This window comes from Rana temporaria, chromosome 5, assembly GCF_905171775.1.
Source record: "Rana temporaria chromosome 5, aRanTem1.1, whole genome shotgun sequence".
NCBI classification, from domain to species: domain Eukaryota; kingdom Metazoa; phylum Chordata; class Amphibia; order Anura; family Ranidae; genus Rana; species Rana temporaria.
This window is the reverse complement of record NC_053493.1, coordinates 133,772,028-133,798,648: the sequence shown is the minus strand read 5'-3', so window position 1 is coordinate 133,798,648 and position 26,621 is coordinate 133,772,028. Positions and strand designations below refer to the sequence as shown.

The 26,621-nt window shown below is 43.5% G+C and overlaps 1 protein-coding gene across 1 annotated transcript in view; it reads right to left on the bottom strand.

The window, feature by feature from the left end:
* LARS2 (leucyl-tRNA synthetase 2, mitochondrial) overlaps nt 1-26,621 on the bottom strand; it is a 268,511-nt gene that overhangs the window by 215,845 nt on the left and 26,045 nt on the right. Inside the window, exons 2-3 of the mRNA XM_040353150.1 lie at nt 16,299-16,551; nt 13,880-14,008 (exon numbers count right to left, since the gene is read on the bottom strand). Of these exons, the coding sequence (XP_040209084.1) occupies nt 13,880-14,008; nt 16,299-16,532 (363 nt within the window). The 5' untranslated portion in view covers nt 16,533-16,551. The remainder of the gene's footprint in view (nt 1-13,879; nt 14,009-16,298; nt 16,552-26,621) is intronic.

The window sequence follows — 26,621 nt, the reverse complement described above, 5'->3', positions numbered from 1 at the left end:
ACAAATGAACGAGGATCCGACTTTGATCCCTACATTTCCAGGCACTTCATGTCTGGTATGAATCTTTAGGAGAAACTCCAAGCCAAATGAAAAAAAATAAAAAAATGGCATGGGTCCCCCCTCCAAGACCATACCAAAGCCTTAGGCCACGTACACGCGATCGGTTGAACCGATGAGAACGGTCAGATGTACCGTTTTCATCGGTCCAAACCGATCGTGTGTGGGCGCCATCGGTTATTTATCCATCGGTTAAAAAAAAAGCCAACTTATTTTTAATTTAACCGATGGATTCCTAACTGATAGAAAAGAAAACTATTGTTGGTAGAGACGACCAACGGTTAAAAATCCACGCATGCTCAGAATCAAGTCGACGCATGCTTGGAAGCATTGAACTTTTTTTTTCAGCACGTCGTTGTGTTTTACATCACTGCGTTCTGACACGATTGTTTTTTTAACCGATGGTGTGTAGGCACGACTGACCATCAGTCAGCTTCATCGGTTAACCGATGAAAACGCTCCATCAGACCGTTCTCATCGGATGGACCGATCGTGTGTACAGGGCTTTAGATCTGGCATGGATTTTAAGGGAAATCCTCCAAGCCAAAAAACGGTGGAGCTGCCTTAACAAATTACTTTAAAAACCTGTGTACTGCGTTTTATTTTTGACACTTTTTTTTAGGTGAATGGGTAGGGCTACAATGTACCCCATACTCATTCACAGGGTGGGGGCCAGGAGCTGGGGGACCCCTTGTTAAAGGGAGCTTCCAGATTTCAATAAGCCACCCGCCCGCAGACCCAAACAACCACGACCAGGGTTGTCGGGAAGAGGCCCTTGTCCTCATCAACATGAGGACAAGGTGCTTTGGGGTAGGGGGCGGTCACAGCCTTTCCCTAACCTGCCGGGGTGTGTGCTCGGATAAAGGTCTGTTATGGATTTTGGGGGAACCCCATGGCATTTGTTTGGCGTGGGGTTCCCCTTAAAATCCATACCAGACCGATGGGCCTGGTATGGTCTTGGAGGGGGAACCCATGCCGTGTGGGGTTCCCCATAAAGATCTTCAGAGCACAAGTCGCATGCCAAAGTCGGATCAGTAAAGATGGTGATCCCACATTTAATCTGACTTCAGTGATATTTAGTGGGGATCGAAAGTTTGTGCACCCCAGGCAAAAGGTAAAAATTTGTATTAATGTGCATAACGAAGCCAAGGAAAGATGGAAAAATCTCCAAAAGGCATCACATTACAGATTAGACATTGTTATAATATGTCAAAAAAAGTTAGATTTTATTTCCATCATTTACACTTTCAAAATTACAGAAAACAAAAAAATGGCATCTGCAAAAGTTTGGGCACCCTGCAGAGTTAACATCTTGTACTGCACCCTTTGGCAAGTATCACAGCTTGTAAACGCTTTTTGTAGCCAGCCAAGAGCCTTTCAATTCTTGTTTGAGGTATCTTTGCCCATTCTTCCTTACAAAAGTCTTCCAGTTCTTTGAGATTTCTGGGCTGTCTGTCACACACTGCTCTTTTAAGGTCTATCCATAGATTTTCAATTATGTTGAGGTCAGCAGATTGTGAACGCCATGGCAAAACCTTCAGTTTACGCCTCTTGATGTAATCCCCCGTGGATTTTGAGGTGTGTTTAGGATCATTATCCATTTGTAGAAGCCATCCTCTCTTTTACTTCAGCTTTTTCACAGATGGCATCAAGTTACCATCCAAAATTTGCTGAAATTTTATTGAATGAATTTTTCTGTCTACTCGTGAAATGTTCCCTGTGCCACTGGCTGCAATACAACCCCAAAGCATGATTGATCCACCCCCATGCTTAACAGTTGGACAGAGGTTATTTTCATTAAATTCTGTGCCCTTTCTTCTCCAAACGTACCTTTGCTCATTTTGGCCAAAAAGTTATGTTTTAACCTCATCGGTCCACAGAACTTGTTTCCAAAATGCATCAGGCTTGTCTATATGTTCATTTGCAAAGTTCAAACGTTGATTTTTGTGGCGAGGACGTAGAAGAGGTTTTCTTCTGATGACTCTTCCATGAAGACCATATTTGTACAAGTATCTCTTTATAGTGGAATAGTGTACCACAACTCCAGTGTCTGCCAGATCTTTCTGGAGGGATCGTGCAGTCAAACGTGGGTTTTGAATTGCTTTTCTCACAATCCTGCGAGCTGTTCTGTCTGATATTTTTCTTGGTCTTCCAGATCTTGCTTTAACTTCCACTGTTCCTGATGACTGCCATTTCTTAATTACATTCCGAACAGAGGATATTGACTTTTGAAAGCGCTTTGCTATCTTCTTATAGCCTTCTTCAGCTTTGTGAGCATCAACTATTTTCAGTTTCAGTTTTCTAGACAACTGCCTGGAAGAACCCATGGTGCTGATTGTTGGGGCAAGGTCAGATGAGTCTGGGCATTTAAAAGCTTTGAGATTGACATCACCTGGTCTTCCCAGACGATGATTGAGAACAATCCATGACACTGGCAGGTCTCAGCTTTGCAAAGGGGGCAGTGCATGTTATAAATTCTGTAGGGTGCCCAAACTTTTGCAGACGCCATTTTTTTGTTTTCTGTAATTTTGAAAGTGTAAATGATGGAAATAAAATCTAACTTTTTTGGACATATTATAACTGTGAAGGATGTCAGTGTAAATCTCCCTGCTTGGTTCATGTGTCACAAGCTATTGACATGTTAATGACCCTTCCTCAGCCAGCTCCCTAGTCAAATGGTAATTGATTTATTGTGTGTGGGAAGGAGACCGGCCTTACTGTTTACAATGATTAGATAAGGGGCTCATGTTAATTATTCTGATTGCTTCATTGTGGTCAGGCTGTTACACCTAGTAATTAACTCCGCTGATGTCGTTATCTAAAGAAACATGTCTGCATGGTCGGCTCCGACTTGTCTCCTATAATCTGTATGGGAAACCCCACTGTGTGAGGGGGGCGTTCCTAACAGGCTGTAACCACATATAAGCTGAGAGTTTGTGTCAATAAAGTGTCTTGTTCCAGCAGTAAGCTTGTCTCATGTGTGGCTTTCTGGGCGATTCCAGGGATATCCCTCCTCGTGGAATATTGGGGTGATTTTCGTTAGGGGAAGAAGGGAACGTTGACGGGGATATCATACCGATACCGTCACAATTGGTTGGCAGCAGCGGGATCTTCCCTTCTATTCCCCTTCACACCCGGATTCCAAGCAGACACTGGAAGAACTACTGGAAGTTCGTGGAAGGATTGCTAGCAACAAAACCAAGCGGGTCATCATAGCAGAATCAATGGAGCTAGACCAGGAGGACGGGATTGCAGCAACGCCAGCAGTACAAGAGATGGAGACACCAGTGATTCAGGAGGAGGAATCGCCAGCCAACAAGCTAATGAGAGAGAAGCTAGCGTGGTTCGGCCCGAACCCAACGCCAGATGTGGTACTGAAAGTGATGGACATGTTAGCGACGGAGGCTAAAGAAATAAGAGACGCGGAGCTACAGAAGGATAAACAAATAAGGGACGCAGAACTACAGAAGGATAAACAAATAAGGGACGCAGAACTACAGTTAAAACTGGCAGCAGTCCAACAAGCAGCCGCACATTCTCCAAACAGTGAGTACAGCACAGCAGACGCAAGGAAGATTCCGTTTAGCGCTTTTAAAGCTTTTGATGAAAAGGACTGTGAGATTGATAACTTCCTGGCGGATTTTGAGCGACAATGTAACCTGCACCGAATAGCTAGAGGAGAGTGGGTTGCAATATTGTCAGGCAAACTGTCAGGCAAAGCTTCTGATGCTTTCCGGACCGTGCCAGATCAGGATATCCATAGCTACGCCCGGGTTAAAGAAGCGCTCCTGGCTCGTTATGCAGTAACCCCAGAGTCCCACCGACAGAAGTTCAGGGACTCACGCAAAACCACGAAAGACTCTTACGCAGAATGGGCATGCCAGCTGTCCCTGTCGGCCTCTAACTGGGTTAACAGCAGCCAGGCCACCACCGCAGAGGACATTTTGCAACTAATGCTCCTGGAGCAATTTTACAATCACATCCAGACGGATGTCAAAGATTGGGTGAGAGATCGCAGGCCCATGACTCTACCAGAGGCCGCGAAGTTGGCGGATGAATATGCGGATACTCGCAAGACAAACCAGGTCACACCACGGGTACAACATCCACAACCAACGGCGCCCTCACACCCACCAGCCGCTAGATACCAACCGCCTAACAGACCGATGACATCTAGCCCTCGCTACCCACGCCAGGAGGACAACGAACAGCGCTGCTTCCGGTGCAAACAGTTGGGTCACTTCAAGCAGAATTGCCCCATGAACGACAACACCAGGTCAAATTGGTCTCAACCTGGGTACCGCCCACCAGCAGCAGCCCATTGTGTAGACTCGGCTTGGGATCTCCAGGAGCTGGGTCCGGAAGAACCATTGGGCACCCCTTACGAAGCCCTCATGGTACAATCTGTTATTACGGACAACAGGGAACACCATTGTCAGCTGGTCATGGGCGACCGCCATGAGCCGGAGGGGCCTTGGAGGGAGCTGGGCAGAAAGAGGCACCGCCAGCTACCCTCCAAGAAGAAGAGGTCCTGGAAGTCATATAACCAGCGGACCTGGGAGGAGAAGAAGCGACTGGAGGAGATGGAATCACAGCGGGCGCCCCAGATGCGGGCCGAGATGTTCGCCAAGGGCCCACCGGTGGCCCCTTACACCACCACCCAGTTCCTGATGATGAAGGACCACGTGGAGAGCCTGCAGGACATGAGCAAGCAGGATCTGATCCGTGAGTACATAGAGCTGGAGGAGTGCATAAGCCGCATGGAGGAGGAGAACAACCACCTGAGGTCACAGCGGGCTGACCCCCCCCAGGCTCCATGAACTGGAGATGGAGCTGGAGAAGCTCAAAGAGGAGAACCGGCGGCTGCGGAGGGAGCAGGGGGTGGCTGACCTTATGGGGCTCTGAGTCCCCTCTCCCCCCCCCCCCCCCCCCCCCCGGACTCTGAGCACCAGTGCTACAGCATTTCAACAAATATAACTTTTTCTTTTTATGAATCTCCTGTGATTGTCACTTCAGAGCCATAACCTGCCCCCTCCCATAGCGGGACACCTAGACGGCGGCGCACAGACCCATTCGCTGACTTCACACTGACTTCTGGTGACTTTGCAGATCGCACAAAGACTTGGGGACTGACCGGCGTGTGATCTGACGACCCGGTAGCATACCTGAGTCGGAAGCAGTTACCAATGGAGGTCAGTCACGCCAAACGGAGTTAACCTCGGACTAAAAGCTCTGAACCCGTCAACCCTACTGGACCAGGGAAGGTCCAACCGGGTTTGCCGGAGCAGGGAGAAAAAGGGGGGCCATTGTGAAGGATGTCAGTGTAAATCTCCCTGCTTGGTTCATGTGTCACAAGCTATTGACATGTTAATGACCCTTCCTCAGCCAGCTCCCTAGTCAAATGGTAATTGATTTATTGTGTGTGGGAAGGAGACCGGCCTTACTGTTTACAATGATTAGATAAGGGGCTCATGTTAATTATTCTGATTGCTTCATTGTGGTCAGGCTGTTACACCTAGTAATTAACTCCGCTGATGTCGTTATCTAAAGAAACATGTCTGCATGGTCGGCTCCGACTTGTCTCCTATAATCTGTATGGGAAACCCCACTGTGTGAGGGGGGCGTTCCTAACAGGCTGTAACCACATATAAGCTGAGAGTTTGTGTCAATAAAGTGTCTTGTTCCAGCAGTAAGCTTGTCTCATGTGTGGCTTTCTGGGCGATTCCAGGGATATCCCTCCTCGTGGAATATTGGGGTGATTTTCGTTAGGGGAAGAAGGGAACGTTGACGGGGATATCATACCGATACCGTCACAATTGACGGGGATATCATACCGATACCGTCACAATAACAATGTCTAATCTGTAATTTGATGCCTTTTGGAGATCCATCTTTCCTTGGCTTTGTTATGCACATTAATACAAATTTTTACCTGGGGTGCCCAAACTTTCGATCCCCATTGTAAGTAGGATCAAAGTCAGTCCAAAGTAGTGCAGGGAGCATTTTCAAAGTCAGACCAGTTAAGATGGCTCTCATAAGGAAACATTGATTTGCACATGTCATGAGACATGAGCTCCCAAAGTCAGAGCGTTTGTCGTACCAGTGTGAATCCAGCCTGAAGCAGGGTTAGGTTATAAGGAAATATCCCAAGCTTTGAACATCTCACAGAGCACTGTTCAATCCATCATTCGAAAATGAAAGAGTATAGCACAACTGCAAACCTACAAAGATATGGCTGTCCACCTAAACTGACAGGTTAGGCAAGAAGTGCATTAATAAGCAGCCAAGAGGCCCATGGTATCTCTGGAGGAGCTGTAGAGATTCACAGCTCAGGTGGGAGACTCTGGACAATTATTAGTCATGCACTCCACAAATCTGGCCTTTATGGAAGAGTGGCAAGAAGAAAGTAATTGTTGAAAGAAAGCCATAAGAAGTCCCCTTTGCTGTGTCCCCCACATGGCTTCTCGCAAATTGTAAACATGTGGAAGAAGGTGCTCTGGTCAGACGAGACCAAATTGAACTTTTTGGCCTAAAAGCAAAACGCTATTGTGGCAAAAAACTAACACTGCACATCACCCTGAGCACACCATCCCCACGTGAAACATGGTGGTGGCAACATCATGTTGTGGGGATGCATTTCTTTAGCAGAGTCAGAGAAGCTGGTCAGAGTTGATGGGAAGATGGATGGAGCCAAATACAGGGCAATCTTAGAAGAAAATCTGTTAGGGTGTGCAAAAGACTTGAGACTGGGGGGAGGTTCACCTTCCAGCAGGACATTGACCCAAAACATATAGCCAGAGCTACAATGGAATGGTTTAAATCAAAGAATAATCATGGGTTAGAATGGCTTAGTCAAAGTACAGACCTAAATCCAATTGGAAATCTGTGGCAAGACTTGAGAATTGCTGTTCACAGACGCTCTCCATTCAAACTGACAGATCTTGAGCTACTTTGCAAAGAAGAATGGACAAAAATTTCACTCTCTAGATGTGAAAAGCTTGTAGAAAAGCTTGTAGAGACATACCCAAAAAGACTTGCAGCTGTAATTGCAGTGAAAGGTGGTTCTACAAAGTACTGACTCAGGGAGGCTGAATACAAATGCACGCCACACTTTTCATATTTATTTATTTGTCAAAAAATGTTGAAAAACATTTATCATTTTCCTACCACTTCACAATTATGTGTCACTTTGTGTTGGTCTATCACATAAAATACATTTGCATTTTTGGTTGTAACATGACAAAATGTGGAAAATTTCAAGGGGTGTGAATACTTTTTCAAGACACTGTATTGCAGCTTACCAGTCCTAAAATGTGGTGGCTGCATAGGCACACAATCCATAGGAGCATCAAGCCTGAGGAAAGAGACTCTGCTGTGAAATTAGGCAAAGTTAGAAAATGTGTTGGGTAATCTCTTTGCTAGAGTACCCAAAGTTGGTCAAACATGTTAGAATCTAACTGTAAAGTCACCGCACACTATACTTTAGGAGTACCGAAACAACCTAATTTGAGGGCCTACCACAGTAATCCATTCGCTTGAGGCCAATCAGTTCTCATACTTTATAGCTGTTGGTAGATCTAAAGCACATGATACAATTGGAGTAATACATGTGTGACCAGCTTATGAGGTAAAATAAACCATCATCTATGACTTACATATAACTTTTGGGTAGACCGACAATTTAAAAGTAGAGTGCTAAGAGCAGTTAAGTAAAATATATATATATTTTTTAAATCGACTTTCATTATTCTATCCATGAAAGGGATTTCTATATTGCTGTGATGAGTATATAAGAATAAAGGTGATCCTCTGGTCATATGGTTTTGCTGGTGAAAAGCTGATAAAATAAAATGAGGACAGGTATCTTTATTGAAGTATGAACATATCAAGAAGAAGGGTGTGCAAAGTTTGGAGTCACGCAGGACCCCTTCATCGTGCATGATACAGTCTCCAGCTGGTGGTCCTGCAGTACCCAGTATTCTAGAGCCTTCTCTAGGAAGGTGTGTGATGGGTATATAGATGGCAGTCTGTAGTGCCAGTGCCACTTCAAAAAGGTCAATCACAAGGACAGAAGTCCTTACAAAATCACAGTCTTCAAGTATAACATCATGACAAGGGGCAAACACAAGACCGGTTGGCAATGCAGTGGAGATTACTTCATTTTACTGGTCCTCACTACCAATGGAGGCTCTGTCATGAACCAAAATGAGCTTTGCTTGCTGTGCTTTATGTGATACAAAGGTAGTGAGGAGGGAAAAATACAGCGGGCCAGATTCTCAGAAGAGTTACGACGGTGTATCTCAGGAAACACCGTCGTATCTCTGTTTTTGGCCCCGGGTAACTATGCGTATGATTCCTAGAATCATTTTCGCATAGATACGGCGTAGATCCGACAGGTGTAAGTCACTTACACCGTCGGATCTTAGATGTAATTCGACGCTGGCCGCTAGGTGGCGTTTACGTTCAGTTCTCATTTGACTATGCAAATGAGCCTGATACGCCGATTCCCGAACGAATTTGCGCTGCGTCGTTGTTGTTTCCGTTAGAGTAAGGTTACCCCTGCTATATGAGGGGTAACCTTAAGCCAGTCCGCCGTATGCCATGTTAAGTTTGGCGTTGGGTCAGCGTCGTCTTTTTCCGTCGGTTACGTCGTTTTACTAAGTCGTTCGCGAATACGACTTTACATCAATGACGCTCACGTCGGCGTCATTGACGTTTTCCGTCGTGAGCTGGAGCATGCGCACTGGGCTATTTTTCCGCCCGGCGCATGCACAGTTTGATCGGCGCGGGGGCGCGCTTAATTTGAATACAAGCCGCCCCCTTTGAATTACGCGGCCATACGCCGGGCCGTTTACACTACGCCGCCGCAAATTACAAGGCAAGTGCTTGGAGAATACGGCACTTGCACCAGTAAGTTGCGGTGGCGTGGTGTAAATGGCTTACACTACGCCAACGCCGATTCTTTGAGAATCTGGCCCAACATGATTTTAACTAACTTCTATTTAATAAATCTTATTGTAGAGTTTTAACCTTATACAAACACGTAAACAATGTAAAAATAAATGTCAAGAAGAGGATGCAACCTCCAAGATAATCGATGGCCATATCGTAACAACCAAAGTACATATTAACCATTTGCTTACTGGGCACTTAAACACCCCTCCTGCCCAGAGCAATTTTCAGCTTTCAGCGCTCTCACATTTTGAATGACAATTACTCAGGCATGCAACACTGTACCCAAATTATTTTTTTTGTCCTTTTTTTCCCACAAATAGAGCTTTCTTTTGGCGGTATTTGATCACCTCTGTGTTTTTTATTTTTTGCGCTATTAATGAAAAAAAATGATTTTTTCTTAGTTTCTGTGATAAAATTTTGCAAATTATAAATTTTTCTTCATAAATTTTGGCCACAATTTATACTGATACATGTCTTTGATACAAATAACCCAACATTTTTGGAAATTATTTGGTCTGTGTGAAAGTTTTAGAGTCTACAAGCTATAGTGCAAATCATAAAAAATGATCACATCTGATCACACCTGATGTACTGAAGGCCTATCTAATTTCTTGAGACCCTAACAAGCCAGGAAAGTACAAATGCCCCCCCCCCCCCAAATGACCCCTTTTTGGAAAGTAGACATTCCAAGGTATTTATTAAGAGGCATTGTGAGTTATTTGAAGTTGTCATTTTTTCCCACAATACTTTGCAAAATTAAGATTATTTTTTATTAAAAAAAAATCTCAAAATTGTCATTGTAATATCTTATTTCTCTCACATGGCATGTACATACCACAAATGACACCCCAAAATACATTCTGCTACTCCTCCTGAGTAGAACAATACCCCATGTGTAAGACTTTTTCACTGCCTGGCCACATACGGAGGCTCAACATGCAGGGAGCGCCATCAGGGGTTTTAGGAGCATAAATTGCACATCTAACTAATTGCACAGCTGTGCACTGAGGCGGCACAGATTGGCACAGGTGGGCACTGAGGTGGCACTAATGAGGCGGCACAGGTGGGCACTGATTGGCGGCACAGGTGGGCACTGATTGGCACAGATGGGCACCGATTGGCACAGGTGGGCACTGAGGTGGCACTGATGAGGCAGCACAGATGAGGCGGCACAGATGGGCACTGATTGGTGGCACAGGTGGGCACTGATTGGCGGCACAGGTGGGCACTGATTGGCGGCATGGATGAGGCGGCACAGATGGGCACTGATTGGCGGCACAGGTGGGGCACTGATTGGCGGCACAGGTGATCTCAAATGTTTACATTTGAGATCATCTCTCATTGGCCGCACAGACCGCATAGCAAACGGCCACTCTGATTGGCCGTTCACTGCGATTAGCTGTGTCCTGGGGACACAACCAGCATAGAATTTCCCCGCAGGGAACGAGCAAAGGGGAGGAGGTCAAATGACGTCCTCCTGGATTTTCAGGTCCGCGCTGAAGCAGTCATTCGGCTATAGCGCGGGCCTAAAGCGGTTAAAAGTGATTATAAAGTCTTGTTTCTTTTGTCATAAAAAAAAAACCTGTTATACTTACCTGCTCTTTTGCAGTGGATTTGCACAGAGCAGCCCAGATCCCCCTCTTCTCAGGTCCCTCTTCTGTTCTCCTAGTCGCTCCTTCCTGTTCAATGCCCCCAGAGCAAACAGCTTGCTATGGGGGAACCCCAGCCCAGTCACAGCTCCCTGTGTCCATTCAGACACAAAGCACCGACCCGGCCCCTCTTTTTCCTGATTGGCTAGCTGACTTTGACAACAGAGACAGTCAATGGCACTGCTGCTGTGTCTCAGCCACTCATGGACATCGCTGGACAGAGAGGGACCTTAGGTAAGTATTAGGGGGGCTGATGCACACAGAAGGCTTTTTATCTTAATGCATAGAATGCATTAAGATAAAAAAACTTCTGCCTTTTGAAGGCAAGAATATCAGGCCTAATGAGCAAGCTTTATATAGTAGAGCAGCCTTCTGTCTAGGGCATGGAGCCCCTAAGTATCAGCAACCTATTACATAAAAGTCAGGAAATGGAAAAAAGTTATAAAGTAACATTACGATAAAATCGTAGGTCGCACATATCTCAAGTAAATGGAGAGGTAGGGTAACATTATTGTCAAGGATTGGTCCCAGTGCCTCATAACACAATACCTCGCTCCTGAGGAGATATTAGGATTGGGGAGGCTTTATGGTCCTCCATTAGCATCCCCCTAAAAATTGTTAAAGCATAACAAAAATAATAATGGAAAGGAAGAAACAGGAAGAAGAAAAGTGAGGGGAAAAAAAGCCAGAATTAGTCCCCCCAGCCCAAGCCTCTACCCAGAAGGTGTCCCAGTGTCTAGGGAGCTTAGAGATATGCAATCCAAGGGTTCCACACTTTTTCAAACCAAGCTTGTTTATCTCTACAGATACTGGTCAGTTTTTCATTAATCATAATCCAGAATATTTAGTTACACCTGCGTGAACTTACCTAACTTCTAATGCACTCAATGCATTATTCTGTTACCTTGTTTAACAGTTTGTCTTATTTGTACATAAGCAGTCCTCCCAGCTTCCCAAAGACACAGGACGTGTTTGGAGATCTAATAGGTTCTGTCATTTAGAACTTTTAGACTGGATTTGCTCTTTAAATAAAATCTTCTTACCATCGGTTCCCTTAAAAACTTGCAAATGTTTTCCAAATGACAGCTAAAACATTTTACTGGACTGTTTGCCACTGCCCCCAGTATGAGCTTCAGTTTTTCATTAAGCAATGTAAATTGTCCTTTGTTAAACCCTTAAGACGCCATGAGAATTGTTCCTCTATGCCCACACAATAATTATTTGGATTTTTGTGTTTAGTAAAACATTCAGTATGAACAGTAATTTTCTTTTTTATATCTAAATCCAGCTGTTTTATATAACACCACAAAGGTAAGCATCGAAAAGTGGAAAAATTATACAGGAATTTGAAACTGAAAAGACCTTTTATTGCCCATGCACATGAATGTTGATATCATTCCTGGGGTTCCTATCCTGCTTTTTCTTGTCCGCCACAAACAGTATTGTAGCTTTAATTAGTTTTTAGTGTGCTAAACAATAAAATACAGAACATGCACATAACCACTTGACCTCTGGTAGATTTAGCCCCCTTAATGACAAGGCCATTTTTTGTGATACAGTGCTGCATTATTTTAACTGACAATTGTGCAGTCATGCAAAGCTGTACCCAGATAAAATAATGTAATTTATTCCCCCACAAATAGAGCTTTCTTTTGGTGGTATTTGATCACCAGTGCGTTTGTTATTGTTTGCACTAAACAAAAAAATACTGACAACTGTGAAAAAAAAACGATTTTTTACTTTCCACTATAAAACGTATCCAAAAATAAATAAATTTGAATTTCTTCATAAGTTTAAGCCAATGTGTATTCTGCTACATATTTTTGGTAAACTGGGATTTGCATTTATTTTTTATACTAGTAATGGCAGTGATCAGCAACTTATATGGGACTGCGCTAATGCTACGGACAATCTGACACCAACTGACATTTTTGATACTTTGCGGGAACCAGTGACACTAATGCAGTGATCAATATGCACTGTCACTGTACTAAGGACACTAGCTGGGAAGGGATTCGACATCTAGGGCAATCAAAGGGTTAACTGTGTGGCTAGCCAGTGTTTTTGTGTAGTGTGTGCGGCTTTTACTAAGGGAAGGACACAAAATCCATCTCCCCGTCAAAACGGAGCTCTGCCTTGTTTACATAGGCAGAGCCCAGCTCTGTGTTTCTGCCCGATGATCAGGGGGTGCCAGTGGAAATCCAGTGCCCAGCATCTGCAGATCAGTCTCTGCTGTTAATAATCACAGCAGAAGCGGCGCATGCATGCCCCTGTAGGCAGAAGTGCAGAATACCATATATATATATGGACACAGCCGGTGAAAGATCGTACTGCTTTGCAGCCCCACGAGAGGCACGTTCTGGGAGGACATCATAGGACATCTTTCCAGAACAATAGTGCTCCCATCTGTCCTATAGTAAAATGACGGCTGGGCAGGAGCACTATTGTTCTGGAAGAACATCCTATGGACACAGTCGATGACTGATCACTGTACCGTCCCGCTGCCAGTGTCATGCGATCAATGATGTTAATGCTTTCAGTTCAATACCAACTCCAGAACAAATCTGCTGCTCATAGTGTGCTAGTTCTTCCTTACTGTCTGCACCACTTCCAACACGAATAACACCCAGCATCATCTGACCCCTTCCTGTGAGCTCAGGCAGTCATGGACATAACCAATGGTCATTAGGACAACACTCAATGTTTTTATCACGCTGCCTGTGTTCACTGTGGGTGAATGGTAGTGGCGGTACAAGTCACAAAGATCTGAAATGTGGGCTCTTCTGAAACTCATCTACATCCCTTAGATGGGAGGGAGGAAGGGACAGCACTGACCACAGCTTTTAAAGATTTATAAAAAATGATTAAAAATATTATGTGGGGTGGTAAGTAGGGAGGGGGTGAAGACAGGCTGCCTGATACATGTATAGTCTTTTAAAAATGGTCAGAATCGGGTTTTATTCTATTGCTACTTTGGGGCAGCTGATGAAGGTTATTTGTTGTAAATGTTTTGCATAGTGTATCTCACTGCTCCTGTTTAGCACTGCATTGCTGTGCAGAAATGATAAATGCCCCCCCCCCCCCCCTACGTGTGTGCAGGTCATAGTCTTTACACAATGAGTTTCAAACAGCATTTCAAGTACAGAAAATCATCTTTCCTAAGTGAACAGTTTAAAAAGAAGGCTGCCCTTTACAATGACGATATAGCTAGATCTTACCTGCATGCCTCTCATCTTCTGGAACCGCGCTATGGTGTCGCTTAGTGTGTAAACACGTACATGCCCCATGTGCAATTTTCCAGAGGGATATGGAAACATTGACAATACATAAAACTTTGGTTTCGTCTTCTAGATAAAACAAAACAGAAAGCTCTAGGTTAGTACAGCATGTACTGCTACAGTTTTACACTATATAATAAAGCCTTCTTGTTTTTCAGTGCTAGTTGTAAAACAGCAGCAAGAAAAGACCCTGGCCTGCTCCATTAAAAAAAGGTATGACAAACCCCCAGTGTTTTTCGCCTATGCATTAACACCTGAAAGTTTTCTCCTGCAATACTAGCACTTATTTTTCAAAACATTCACTGTGAGAAATTTTTATTTAATTTTTTTTGCAGATTCCTACCTGTTTTTGCTCTTTTTTGTTGTGTGAGAGAATCTGAATGGGAGGGACTCTTATTATTAATCAGCTGATGTACATGCAGTGTTCTAATAGTGAAAGTTGCAGGGTCTGCGTCCCTTTGGGAGTATTTCACCACAATTACATTTCTATTGCAGAGGATGTCTAAAATCTGAATTGTGCCTGTGCAGAATTCTGGGGAAATCAGTGAGCAAATCACACAAGCAGAAAATGTCATTTCTGTGGAAGTTCTGTACACCACCTGTGTACAGAAGGCCTCCAGGTTTACAGAGCATTACAATGCTGCAGATTTAAAAGGAAAGGTAATTTTTTAATAACATTAAATTACAATATGACTTGTGTAGCAATTGTATTGGCTATACAATTTTTTTTCCCACGAGAGTGGAGTTCCCCTACAAAGATCCGTTTGGTTCTTCAAGGTGAGGTTCCTAAAAATTAACAGTCCAGTGCAGCAGGTATATGGGGATTTATATGCAATGTGCTTGCCGTCACCAGGCAAAATTTTGCCCTGGTAAACCATTAAAAGAAGCTCCTTGTGTGTGGACATCAAAGCAAGTGAAGGCTGATTAACCATCAGCATATTTGCTCATGCACAAGCATTGGACAAAATACTATGCCATGGTTATTATGCTTCAGTAATATAATGAACTGTTAGGAGATTCGTTTATTCTTGGGCCCCATACACACGATAGAATCCATCCGCTGAAAAATCCCAGCGAATGGGTTTCAGCGGATAGATTCTATGGTGTGTACACTCCAGCGGATCTCTTTCCTCGGATATTTATCCCCTGGGATGGATTTCCAGCGGATAAATGTTTGATGACATGCTATCAAATGTATCCGCTGGAATCCATCCCAACGGATGGATCCGCTGGTCTGTACAGACTCACCGGATCCATCCGTCCGAAGGGATCCCCCGCATGCGTCGTAATGATTCGACGCATGCGTGGAATTCCTTATATGACAGCGTCGCGCACGTCGCCGCGTCATAATCGCGGCGAAGGCGTGACACGTCATCGCCAGAGGATTTCGATTCGATGGTGAGTACACTCCATCGGATGGAAATCCGCGCAAATCCTCAAGAGGATTTATCCGCGGATACGTGGCTGCCATGTCACATTATAGATGGGTGGTCAAGGGTCAGTAAAAGCGCAGATTGTTGGCCCCATGTAAACTCCAGGCACAGACAATTTTATAAAAAAAAAAAAAAAAAAAAAAAAAGCTCATGTGTAGTAAAGACCAAGCTCTCTACTGCAAAATCCATGTTTGCACTAATGCCAAAAATGGCAGCTTTTACTAAACTTCCAGTGAGCTGTAGGTATAGGAGCGTTTAACATTACTTTAAAGAGGTTGTCTATGATGTGTTTTAAGTATTTATGTCTTGTGATTTTTGTATGAAAAAGTTTAATAAAAAGACATTTGTAAAGGGGTTGTGTAAAGGTACAATTTTGTTTCCTAAATAGCTTCCTTTACCTTAGTGCAGTCCTCCTTCACTTACCTCATCCTTCAATTTTACTTTTAAATGTCCTTATTTCTTCTGAGAAATACTCACTTTCTGTTCTTCTGTCTTTACCTCCACACAGTAATGCAAGGCTTTCTCCCTGGTGTGGAGTGTCATGCTCGCCCCCTCCCTTGGGCTACAGGAGAGTCAGGACGCTCTCTACATTGCAGATAGAGAAAGGAGCTGTGTGTTAGTGGGCATCCTGACTCAACTGTAGTCCAAGTGAGGGGGCAAGCACGACACTCCACACCAGGGAGAAAGCCTTGCATTACTGTGTGGAGTTAAAGACAGAAGAACAGGAAGTGAGGATTTCTCAGAAGAAATAAGGAAAAAAAAATTGTACCTTTACAAACCCTTTAAATTATCCTTTTGTTGATAGAATTCTCAACCTAGAATTGTGAAAAGATAACACAGGTCAAGGCAGTGTGCTATATACCTCATTAGACTCCAGTCATGGAGTGACCCTCAATAAACTTATATAATTCAGTGTAAATACTTACATCTACTTCACTGATTTGAGTAAACTGGTCCTTTATCCTGTGATGCCAAAATCTTTCTATCCTTTTTCGAGTTTCCACTCCTAAAACTTTTTCCCATTCTCCTGTCTCAGAACAAATGCTCCGAGTTATTCCATGGCACATAACTCTCTGCCAGTTTCTGGGCTTCGCCAGTCCATTTAGTCTCCCCCGAAGGCAGGAGCTGCAAAATCCAAGGCCCATTATCGCTGGACCCATGATCTACAATGTGAAGCCACTATATAATTAAAAAGAAAGAAAATGTCAGTGTGTGATATATACACCATAAAGAGTTTTACACCGATTATTAATAATTATATTGAACTAGGCGGGTAATAGCCATCATTATTAGCCTTTGATCTGCACAAATCAGACAATTTGCAGTCCATGACAAGGCAGATTTTTTTGTCAAAAAAATCACAAAAGAACTTATATTCGTCTGTTCTTCAAATACCACTGAATATCCATTTGCAGTCACAAAGGAATCCTTCTGACCCGAGCAATATTACATGATATGATTTTCTGACCAGTCACATTTCGGGTCTTAGGTTTTATTCTTATCATTTTTTTCTTTTTTTTTCATCAGTCCTCTGCAGTATGAGAATCATTTCTACTACGTCCCCATCATCGCTTCCAGTTCATGCTTAAACAATAGGAATTTCATGTATATGTAAATTCAAACACCAAAATCCCACATATGCTTTTATATGTTGATTTTAAAACAAATTTTCAATATTTTTCATTCTGCAGTTTACATGAAAACAATATCTGGTGATCCTGGCACAAGGCCCCTTTCATACTTTTGCGACTTGTCCTGCGTCCTTGGCAAAGTCGCATGACAAGTCATACCTCATGATTTCCAATGAGTACCATTCATGTTGCAGCAACTTCAAAGTAGTGCCTGCACTACTTTGGTCCGACTTTGATGCGACTTGAGGTCCATAGGCCTCAAGATTAAAAACAGGCCTTGCTTCAAGTTGTGTCAAAGTCGTGGCAAAATCATGTCAAAGTTGCTCAAAAATCACTGCAAAATCGTGGCAAAATCACGCGACTTGAAGGTCATACCAAGTGTGATAGGGGCCTAAGGGTCCTTGTTCCAGCACTTTCTAGTATAGGTATATTTACATATACATGCTGGGTAGCCAGCTGCACCTAATCCCAGAAGAGAGTACCAGCGGGCTTCAGTTGCCCACATGGCTGCGTGCTGAATCAGGAGCATATAGCAAGTAGGAATAAGCCCGATGTTCGAGTCGAGCGTAAGTTCGACTCGAACATCGGGGTGTTCGTCTGTTTGGGGTGCTCGCGGCAAGCTCGAACGCCGTCGAACACCCTTTAAAAGTCTATGGGAGAAATCAAAAGTGCTTATTTCAAAGGTTAATATGCAAGTTACTGTCATAAAAAGTGTTTGGGGACCTGGGTCCTGCCCCAGGGGACATGTATCGAAGCAAAAAAAAGTTTTAAATATTTTTTTTTGGGAGCAGTGATTTTAATAATGCCTAAACCCCACACCATTTTGTTTTTTTAATTTTGACGCGGGGTTCCCCTTAAAATCCATATCAGACCTGAAGGGTCTGGTATGGATTTTGAGGAGGACCCCTACACTATTAAAAAAAATGGTGGCAGGGTTCCCTTTAATATCCATACCAGACCTGAAGGGCCAGGTATGGAATTTGGGGGACCCCCACACAATTTTGTTTTAACATTTTGGTTTGGGGTTCCCCTTAAAATTCATATCAGACACAAAGGGCCTGGTAATGGACTGGGGGGGAGGGGGAGACCCATGACGTTTTTTTCAATTACTTTTATCTGTATTGCCGGGACCCGACAATTCATTATAGCTGCAAGTTTTAAATTACCTTTTTTCCTTTAGAAATGCCATTTTGTGCAGGGACTGTTCTAAACACGGGAAAAATGTGTCACTTTACAGGCATACCATAGACACCCCAAGTACGAAATTTAAAGGAATATTTCACTTTTATTGTTTGAATTTAAGCATTATTAAAATCACTGCTCCCAAAAAAACTTTTTTTTGCATTGATACATGTCCACTGAGGCAGGACCCAGGTCCCCAAACACTTTTTTATGACAATAACTTGCATATTAACCTTTAAAATTAGCACTGATTTTTCACATTTGTATCCCATAAACTTTTTACGGGTTATTTTTTGCGCTATAAACAAAAATAGAGCGACAATTTTGAAAAAAATGCAATATTTTTTACTTTTTGCTATAATAAATATCCCCCAAAAACATATATAACATTTTTTTTCCCCTCAGTTTAGGCCGATACGTATTCTTCTACCTATTTTTGGTAAAAAAAAATCGCAATAATCGTTTATCGGTTGGTTTGCGCAAAATTCATAGCGTTTACAAAATAGGGGATAGTTTTATTGCATTTTTATTTTTTTTTAACTACTAATGGCGGCGATCAGCGATTTTTTTCGTGACTGCGACATTATGGCGGACACTTCAGACAATTTTGACACATTTTTGGGACCATTGTCATTTTCACAGCAAAAAATGCATTTAAATTGCATTCTTTATTGTGAAAATGACAGTTGCAGTTTGGGAGTTAAACACAGGGGACGCTGTAACATTTAGTGTTCACTTAGTGTGTGTTTACTACTGTAGGGGGGTGTGGCTGTAGGACTGACATCATCGATTGAGTCTCCCCTATAAAAGGGATCACTCGATCGATGCGCCGCCATAGTGAAGCACGGGGAAGCCGTGTTTACATACGGCTCTCCCCGTTCTTCAGCTCCGGGGAGCGATCGCGACGGAGCGGCTATAAACGAATAGCCGCGCCGTCGTCCCGGATCGCTCCCCGAGGCTTACCGACCGCCTCATGTAGCGGGGGGGGTCCCGATCGGACCCCCCACCCACGTCAAGCAGAGCACGTACAGGTACGTTGATGTGCCTGTCCGTGCCATTCTGCTGACGTATATCTACATGAGGAGGTCGGCAAGTGGTTAAGTTGCGGCCAGCTGAAGCCCCCCGTCTTCATTTCCGGGATTTCCTCCATATTTGGCACATGCGCAGTAATGCCGCTGCACGGCTCTCTGTCTTCCTGACAGGTTGCCACAGCAATGTCGGCATCGGCAGAATTTCCCGCCCCATTGCTATAGCAACCTGTCAATCAGACATGTTCGCGTCATTTACTGTCTGTGAATAACACGATATTTCGTCAGTAGGCGATTCGCAAGGACTCTTAGGATACATGACACCGCTATTTCAGGAGCTCATGTGAATCGCCTAGTGACGCAATTGCCTAGGCGGGGAAATGTTGTAAGTGCGGGTGAAACCCTAAATTAAAGGTATTTACATGCCAGAAAAAAAAACTATTTCCATTAGTAAATGCATGATCAATGCGTATGCAGTGACATCAAGTATATAAAAGCTTTGACAATAAAACCTGGAAGCCGATTGATTTCTATGCAGAGCTGCACCAGATGTTGCACTCTCCAGTTTTTGTAAATAACACCCACCCACAGACACACACACACATACACACACACACACACACACTATGAAATCCAATGCAGCCTTTGCTGGAGGAGATCAGAAGAAATAGGATGCAAAAAAAGGATAAAAGAGGTAAAAAAATTAAATAAATACCGTATTTATCGCGGTATAACGCGCTCCCGCGTATACCGCGCACCCCTAAAGTTGCCCCGAATCCTGTGGAAAAAAACGTTTTTTTTGTACTTACAGTTTTGGTGTCTTGCGCGGCGTCCATCGGCGGCCTCGTCGGGTCCGGCGTCCGTCTGCAGCTTCGGGTGTCCTCTTCGTCGGGTACAGGTCCTTCTGCGGCTTCCGGGGGTCCTCTTCATCGGGTCCGGGGTCCGTCTGTGGGTTCGGGTGTCCTCTTCGTCGGGTCCGGCGTCCTTCTGCGGCGTCCTCCCCGCTCGTTTCCCGCGCCGAGTTTGAATACTGCGCCGACATATACCGAGCGCAGTACACTCGTGTATCGTCAGGCAGGCTCGGCAACTCTCGCGCTGACGTCCTGTACGCTCAGGACGTCAGCGCGAGAAGCGCCGAGACTGCCCGAAGATACACGAGTGTACTGCGCTCGGTATATGCTGGCGCAGTATTCAAACTCGTGGCAGGAAAGCGGGTATCGGCGTATTTTCAGGGCAAAATAGTGCGCGGTATACGCCGATAAATACGGTACTTTCAAAATGGTATCAGTTTATAACTGCATTTTAGCAAAATTAGGTTAGGGTTTACAACTACAATACTTTAACAGTACTGCACCAGGGGAAAAAAAAACATGTACAGCCAGCAGCAGGGAACACACAAGTGCCAAATTGTGAGCGCCGCACTCTAGGGCACAGAGCCCCCATTATAACCCCAATTTATCTCTATGAAAAACGAATCTAGCATACATTACTTCAATTTAACAGACCAATAAGTGCATACTGCCTGCCAAAGTAATCCTTTAAATTTAATTAGATCAATCATAAACCAATAGTCGCTCTGTTTATTTCAGCAGTTAAGCAGAGTTTATGAATTCATTGTCTAGTATACACACAGCCACCAATCTGTATTGTGGGTGTTTCAGGTTATTGGGAGTCTTTCTATCAGAAGAACCATGTCTAGCAGACTAGAATTGAGAAACGGGAATCAGGAAGGCACAACCAAAACAACCACCTATGGTACTTATGTATTGAAAAAATATGGCCTACAGTACTGTAACGAAATATCCTATACTCCGCTTGAGTGCTTCAGTCATATACCGCTTCCTGTCAGTCTGGATATAGATATCAGATATTCCAGCTGCTCACAAGCACACAACGAGACGAGACGAGTTTGTCTGCTGAACATGGAGTAACATTTTATTTGAGATCTCACACAAATATATACACAAGGGTGACAACAAAGCTGAACCAGAAACCTATTTCACATGAGCTAATTAGCAATCCTTTAGACAGCATAGGTGACTCATAGATATGACCTTTTAGGGTAGACTTCACATCTCGTAGCTCACCGGCTATACAATACACATTATCATAAGTACAAACATAGGACATCTTCACACAATAGCAGAAGCTCCAGTAGGAGTCGGCTCGTCTCCTACTTTGTACAGAGGCCAATGTGATCAGCTCTTTCAATTAACATGTTGAGTTCAGAATCAAACAAACCAAAAATAGTCTTTACATATCCTGGGAGATATTGTGGATAAATATTATTGTTCCATTTTAAGTAATCCAAGACATACTTTCTCAGTCACCCTGTGCCATCCTGGCACAGGGTGACTTAGACATAAGAGGTGCATGGGGAACTGAAAAAACGGTATCCCATACTTTCCAAGGGATTCTGGGTTCCACGGGCCCTCCCGTCACAAGTACATACTACACAAAGAAGCAAAGGAAAATACCTTAAAGGGTTTGTAAAGGATTTTTTTTTTAATCTTAATAGCTTCCTTTACCTTAATGCAGTGCTGTTTTCATTGTTCGTTTTTGCTCTCAAGTTGCTGTAATTCTTCTCTGATCTCCACACTTCCTGGTTGTCTGTTTCCTAAAACCACAGTACTGCGAGCTTTCTCTCTGTGGTCACTAATCAAGAAAGTGTGATTACTGTGTGTCTAGTTTCTAGTTTCGTTTTCCAAACCATCACTGCTCTATGGCTCTGTATGCTCTGTATAGCACAGAGGCAGGAAATAACATGCAAAAACGAAACTAGAAACTACAGGTACATTATATGATTGATTTGTATCAATTTTTAATAGTTTTTAAAAGGAATCAGTTAACTTTTATGTTTCTATACCCTTTAAACAGTCATTTCAGCAAAAAAAAAAATTCCTTTAAAAAACCCTTTAAGGTATTTTCCTTTGCTTCTTTGTGTAGTATGTACTTGTGACATATTTTGTAAAGCGCTGTGCAAACTGTTGGCACTATATAAATCCTATATAAGAATTAAAATCTTTACAATAAACCAATCTCCCTCACATATACAGTTAGAAATATTACAATTTCCCTTTAATCTTACAAGTACCCCAGTACCTCCAAATTCCATGGTGCTGTAAAATGCAAATGTTAACTTGGCTAAAGATTGATCTGTTCCCTTCTGCATTACTGTTGCCCACTGAAGGACCAGGAAAGGAAAAGCCTGCCCTTATTTGTATACAGTAGAGAAATGCCTATAAGAAGTTTTGTCGTTGGCCATTGCTCATATCAGAGCTGCTTCTCTCTCCATACAAGTCAAAGGGAGCATGAAGGCTGCGTGATCCAGAGTAGAAGGAGGAGATCATTTGCACCTGTCAATAAATGGTCATCCGTAGCTCTCCTCTCCCCCCCCCGTCTGTCTGTCAGCTTCTTGTGTCGGTGTGAGCTGTGTGAGCCTCCCCCCCACCTTCCTCCTGCTGCTGTTCGTAAAATATTAGACTTTAAAGCGAAGGTCCGCCCACCACTGCAAAAATTAAAAGCCAGCAGCTGCACATACTCCAGCAGCTGACTTTTAATAATAGGACACTTACCTGTCCTGGAGTCCAGCAATGTTGGCACAGCAGCTGATGTTTCCATCAGCTGTCGGGTGCATGCCGCCTCAATTGCAAGTAAGGGAATCCAGCAGGGTAGCCTTATGGCTTCACGCCAAGAACCCTACTGTGCATGCGCAAAGGCTCTGCTCCTCTCTCCTACTGGTCCGGTGGCCGGTGTAGGAGAAGGGAGCCCAGGTGGTGACGTCAATACCTGCGGCTGAGGCTCCCGGAAGTGGGAACAGGATACCTGTGAAAAACAGGAATCCTTTTCCCCCCTCCCCCCGAAAGGTGTCAAATATGGCACCGGAGGGGGGGGAGGAGAACAACGAGCAGAAGTTCCACTTTTGGGTGAAACTCTGCTTTAATAAATGTCAGCACCTCTCATTTATCCAGCGATAGTGCAAAGTGCAAGTGTTTATTGAAATCTATGCCTCTAAATACATTTTTCAAATATCCTCAGGCCGGTCACTCTGCTACTCCGATCTCCAGGCTACAGCATCAGGGGCTGAGAAGCCAGCACAGCGGTCATGTGATCTCCCAGGTAACATTAGAGGGAGATCTCGGCCACTCCTGCTGTAGCCCGGGGACTGGAGTAGCAGAGCGGCCGCGAGTCACGTGACCAGCCTGAAGATCTCTATAAAAAAAAAACACTTACACTGTGCATTATCAAATGTATACAAAAGGACTCCTGCGCTGTCCGTGGGCTTAAATACGCCAAATACGCAGCAGCCGAAAAAAATCATGGATGTGAACGTGTCCCATAGGAAAACATGTAAATGAACTGTAGTGTGTTTCTGCAAAAAGCACCAAAAAAAGAGAGGTGTGACCCAGGCCTGAGATGTTTAGTAACATAATGGGGTAAAAAAACAAAAATAAGTACAAAAAGAGCAAATAATCGTTACTGTAAGGCCCCTTTCACATGTCCGTTCCGCCTGTCCGTTCATTACAAGTCCGTTAACGGACTTGTAATGAATCCCTATGGGAACGCGTCGGTTAGCGGATGGAGCATCCGCTAGCGTCCGCGTCCGTCGGGATCCGGTTTTCGGACGGAAGAAAACCCTATTTTTCTTCCGTCCGGCGGAACGGAACTGATGCAGACGGACAGACGGTCCGTCTGCATCCGGTTCCCCATAGGGCAGAGCGGAGCTGAGATAGGGCGGTCCCTGCACTGTGTGCGGGGACCGCCCTATCTGCCGAGAGCTCAGCGGGGATTCCCGCTGAGCCGACGGAGCGGACAGGACAAACTGAAAGGACGTCTGAAAGGACCCTTAGGGGTTCATTTTTTTTACTGTGGGACAGTGAAAGTAATATTTACAGTAGCGATTTGCTTTTTTGTACTATAAAGGGCTAATTTTAGTTTTTTTAACCCCATTATGTTACTGGCCGATTAAATCGATTATGAAAATTGTAATCGATTAATTTCATAATCGATTAGTTGTCGATTAATCGATTAGTTGTTTCAGCCCTAGTGCAAATAGTGGTGAATAGGTGAAAAAAAAAAAAAACAGAAGAAAAAGTCTCTAAAATGTGATCCCAAAGCCGAGTGTTGGAAGATGGAAAATCTTCACAGTGCTGGGACACCTCTTGTGGCTCTTATCTGCTCACCTCACGGCTGTTGTACTAACAGCCTAGTAATCCTCAGTTATCAGATAGCACACTCGATTTGAAGGTATACTTGGAGAACCCAGTTCCAGGTAGACACATGAAAAATAACAGGGAGGTATATAGCGTAATACTGTGACGCTTCTTGTGGCTCAGATAGGAATACAATAACAATGCACTCACTCAGAATAGTAGGATGTGGAGCCTATACCATTTTTTAATACATCTGTTTGCAATGGGATTATGCTATGTGCCTCCTCTTTTCCCTCCACCTCATGACCAGTCTCTAAACTACGGTTTGCTGCCAGTGTTAGCCCATATGATAAGGAGGAACAGGTTAAAGACAAGCAGGATCTGTTACGAGCTCGGCGCTCGTGGAGATAGGCTCCACATCCTACTATTCTGAGTGAGTGCATTGTTATTGTATTCCTATCTGAGCCACAAGAAGCGTCACAGTATTACGCTGCCAAACGTCATCTCCGCCCAATGGTCTTAAAAGGGGAATTTTTTTGCATTTTAGTGTAAATGTTAGATCTGAGGTCTTTTTGACCCCAGATCTCACCTTTAAGAGGTCCTGCCATGCTTTTTTTTTCTATTAAAAGAGATGTTTACATTCCTTGTAATAGAAATAAAAGTGAACCAATTTCATTTTTTATTTTTAAAAGAACAGTGTAAAAATAAAAAATAAAAAGTAAAATAAATAAGAAAAACATATATATATATATTTAAAGCGCCCAGTCCCACCGAGCTCGCGCGCAGAAGCGAACGCATACGCAGGTCACGCCCGCGTATGAAAATGCAGTTCAAACTACACATGTGAGGTATCACCACGATCGTTAGAGCAAGAGCAAAAATTTCTAGCACTAGACCTCCTCTGTTACTCTAAACATGTAACCTGTAGAAATTTTTAAACGCCGCCTATGAAGATTTTTAAGGGTGAAAGCGGGCACAATTTATGACATGTTGGATATCAATTTACTCGGCGTAACATTATCTTTCACAATATAAAAAAAAAATTGGGCTAACTTTACTGTTTTCTTTTTTTTTTAAGTCACAAAATTTCACTTGTAAGACCACCGTGCAAATACAGTGTGACATAAAGTATTGCAACGACCGCCAATTTATTCTCTAGGGTGTCTGAATTTGTTTTATATATAAACACACACACACACACACACACACACACACAGTACAGACCAAAAGTTTGGACACACCTTCTCAATCAAAGAGTTTTCTTTATTTTCATGACTATGAAAATTGTAGATTCGCACTGAAGGCATCAAAACTATGAATTAACACATGTGGAATTATACAGAACAAAAAAGTGTGAAACAACTAAAATATATTTCATATTCTAGGTTCTTCAAAGTAGCCACCTTTTGCAGCAGACACATCTCTAGAACTGGTAAGAGGAGACTGTGTGAATCAGGCCTTCATGGTAGAATATCTGCTAGGAAATCACTGCTAAAGAAAGGCAACAAGCAGAAGAGACTTGTTTGGGCTAAAGAACACAAAGAATGGACATTAGACCAGTGGAAATCTGTGCTTTGGTCTGATGAGTCCAAACTTGAGATCTTTGGTTCCAACCCCCGTGTCTTTGTGCGACGCAGAAAAGGTGAACAGATGGACTCTACATGCCTGGTTCCCACCGTGAAGCATGGAGGAGGAGGTGTGATGGTGTGGGGGTGCTTTGCTGGTGACACTGTTGGGGATTTAATCAAAGATGAAGGCATACTGAACCAGCATGGCTACCACAGCATCTTGCAGCGGCATGCTATTCCATCCGGTTTGCGTTTAGTTGGACCATCATTTATTTTTCAACAGGACAATGACCCCAAACACACCTCCAGGCTGTGTAAGGGCTATTTGACCAAGAAGGAGAGTGATGGGGTGCTGCGCCAGGTGACTACCTCTTGAAGCTCATCAAGAGAATGCCAAGAGTGTGCCAAGCAGTAATCAAAGCAAAAGGTGGCTACTTTGAAGAACCTAGAATATGAAATATATTTTATTTATTTTTATATTTAGTTTTGATGCCTTCAGTGTGAATCTACAATTTTCATAGTCATGAAAATAAAGAAAACTCTTTGAATGAGAAGGTGTGTCCAAACTTTTGGTCTGTACTGTATATATATATATATATATATATATATATATATATTGTAATGTTTGGGGGACCAGCTTGATCGCAGGACACAGGCTTTTTAAATCAAAACTAAGGTTTATTAAAC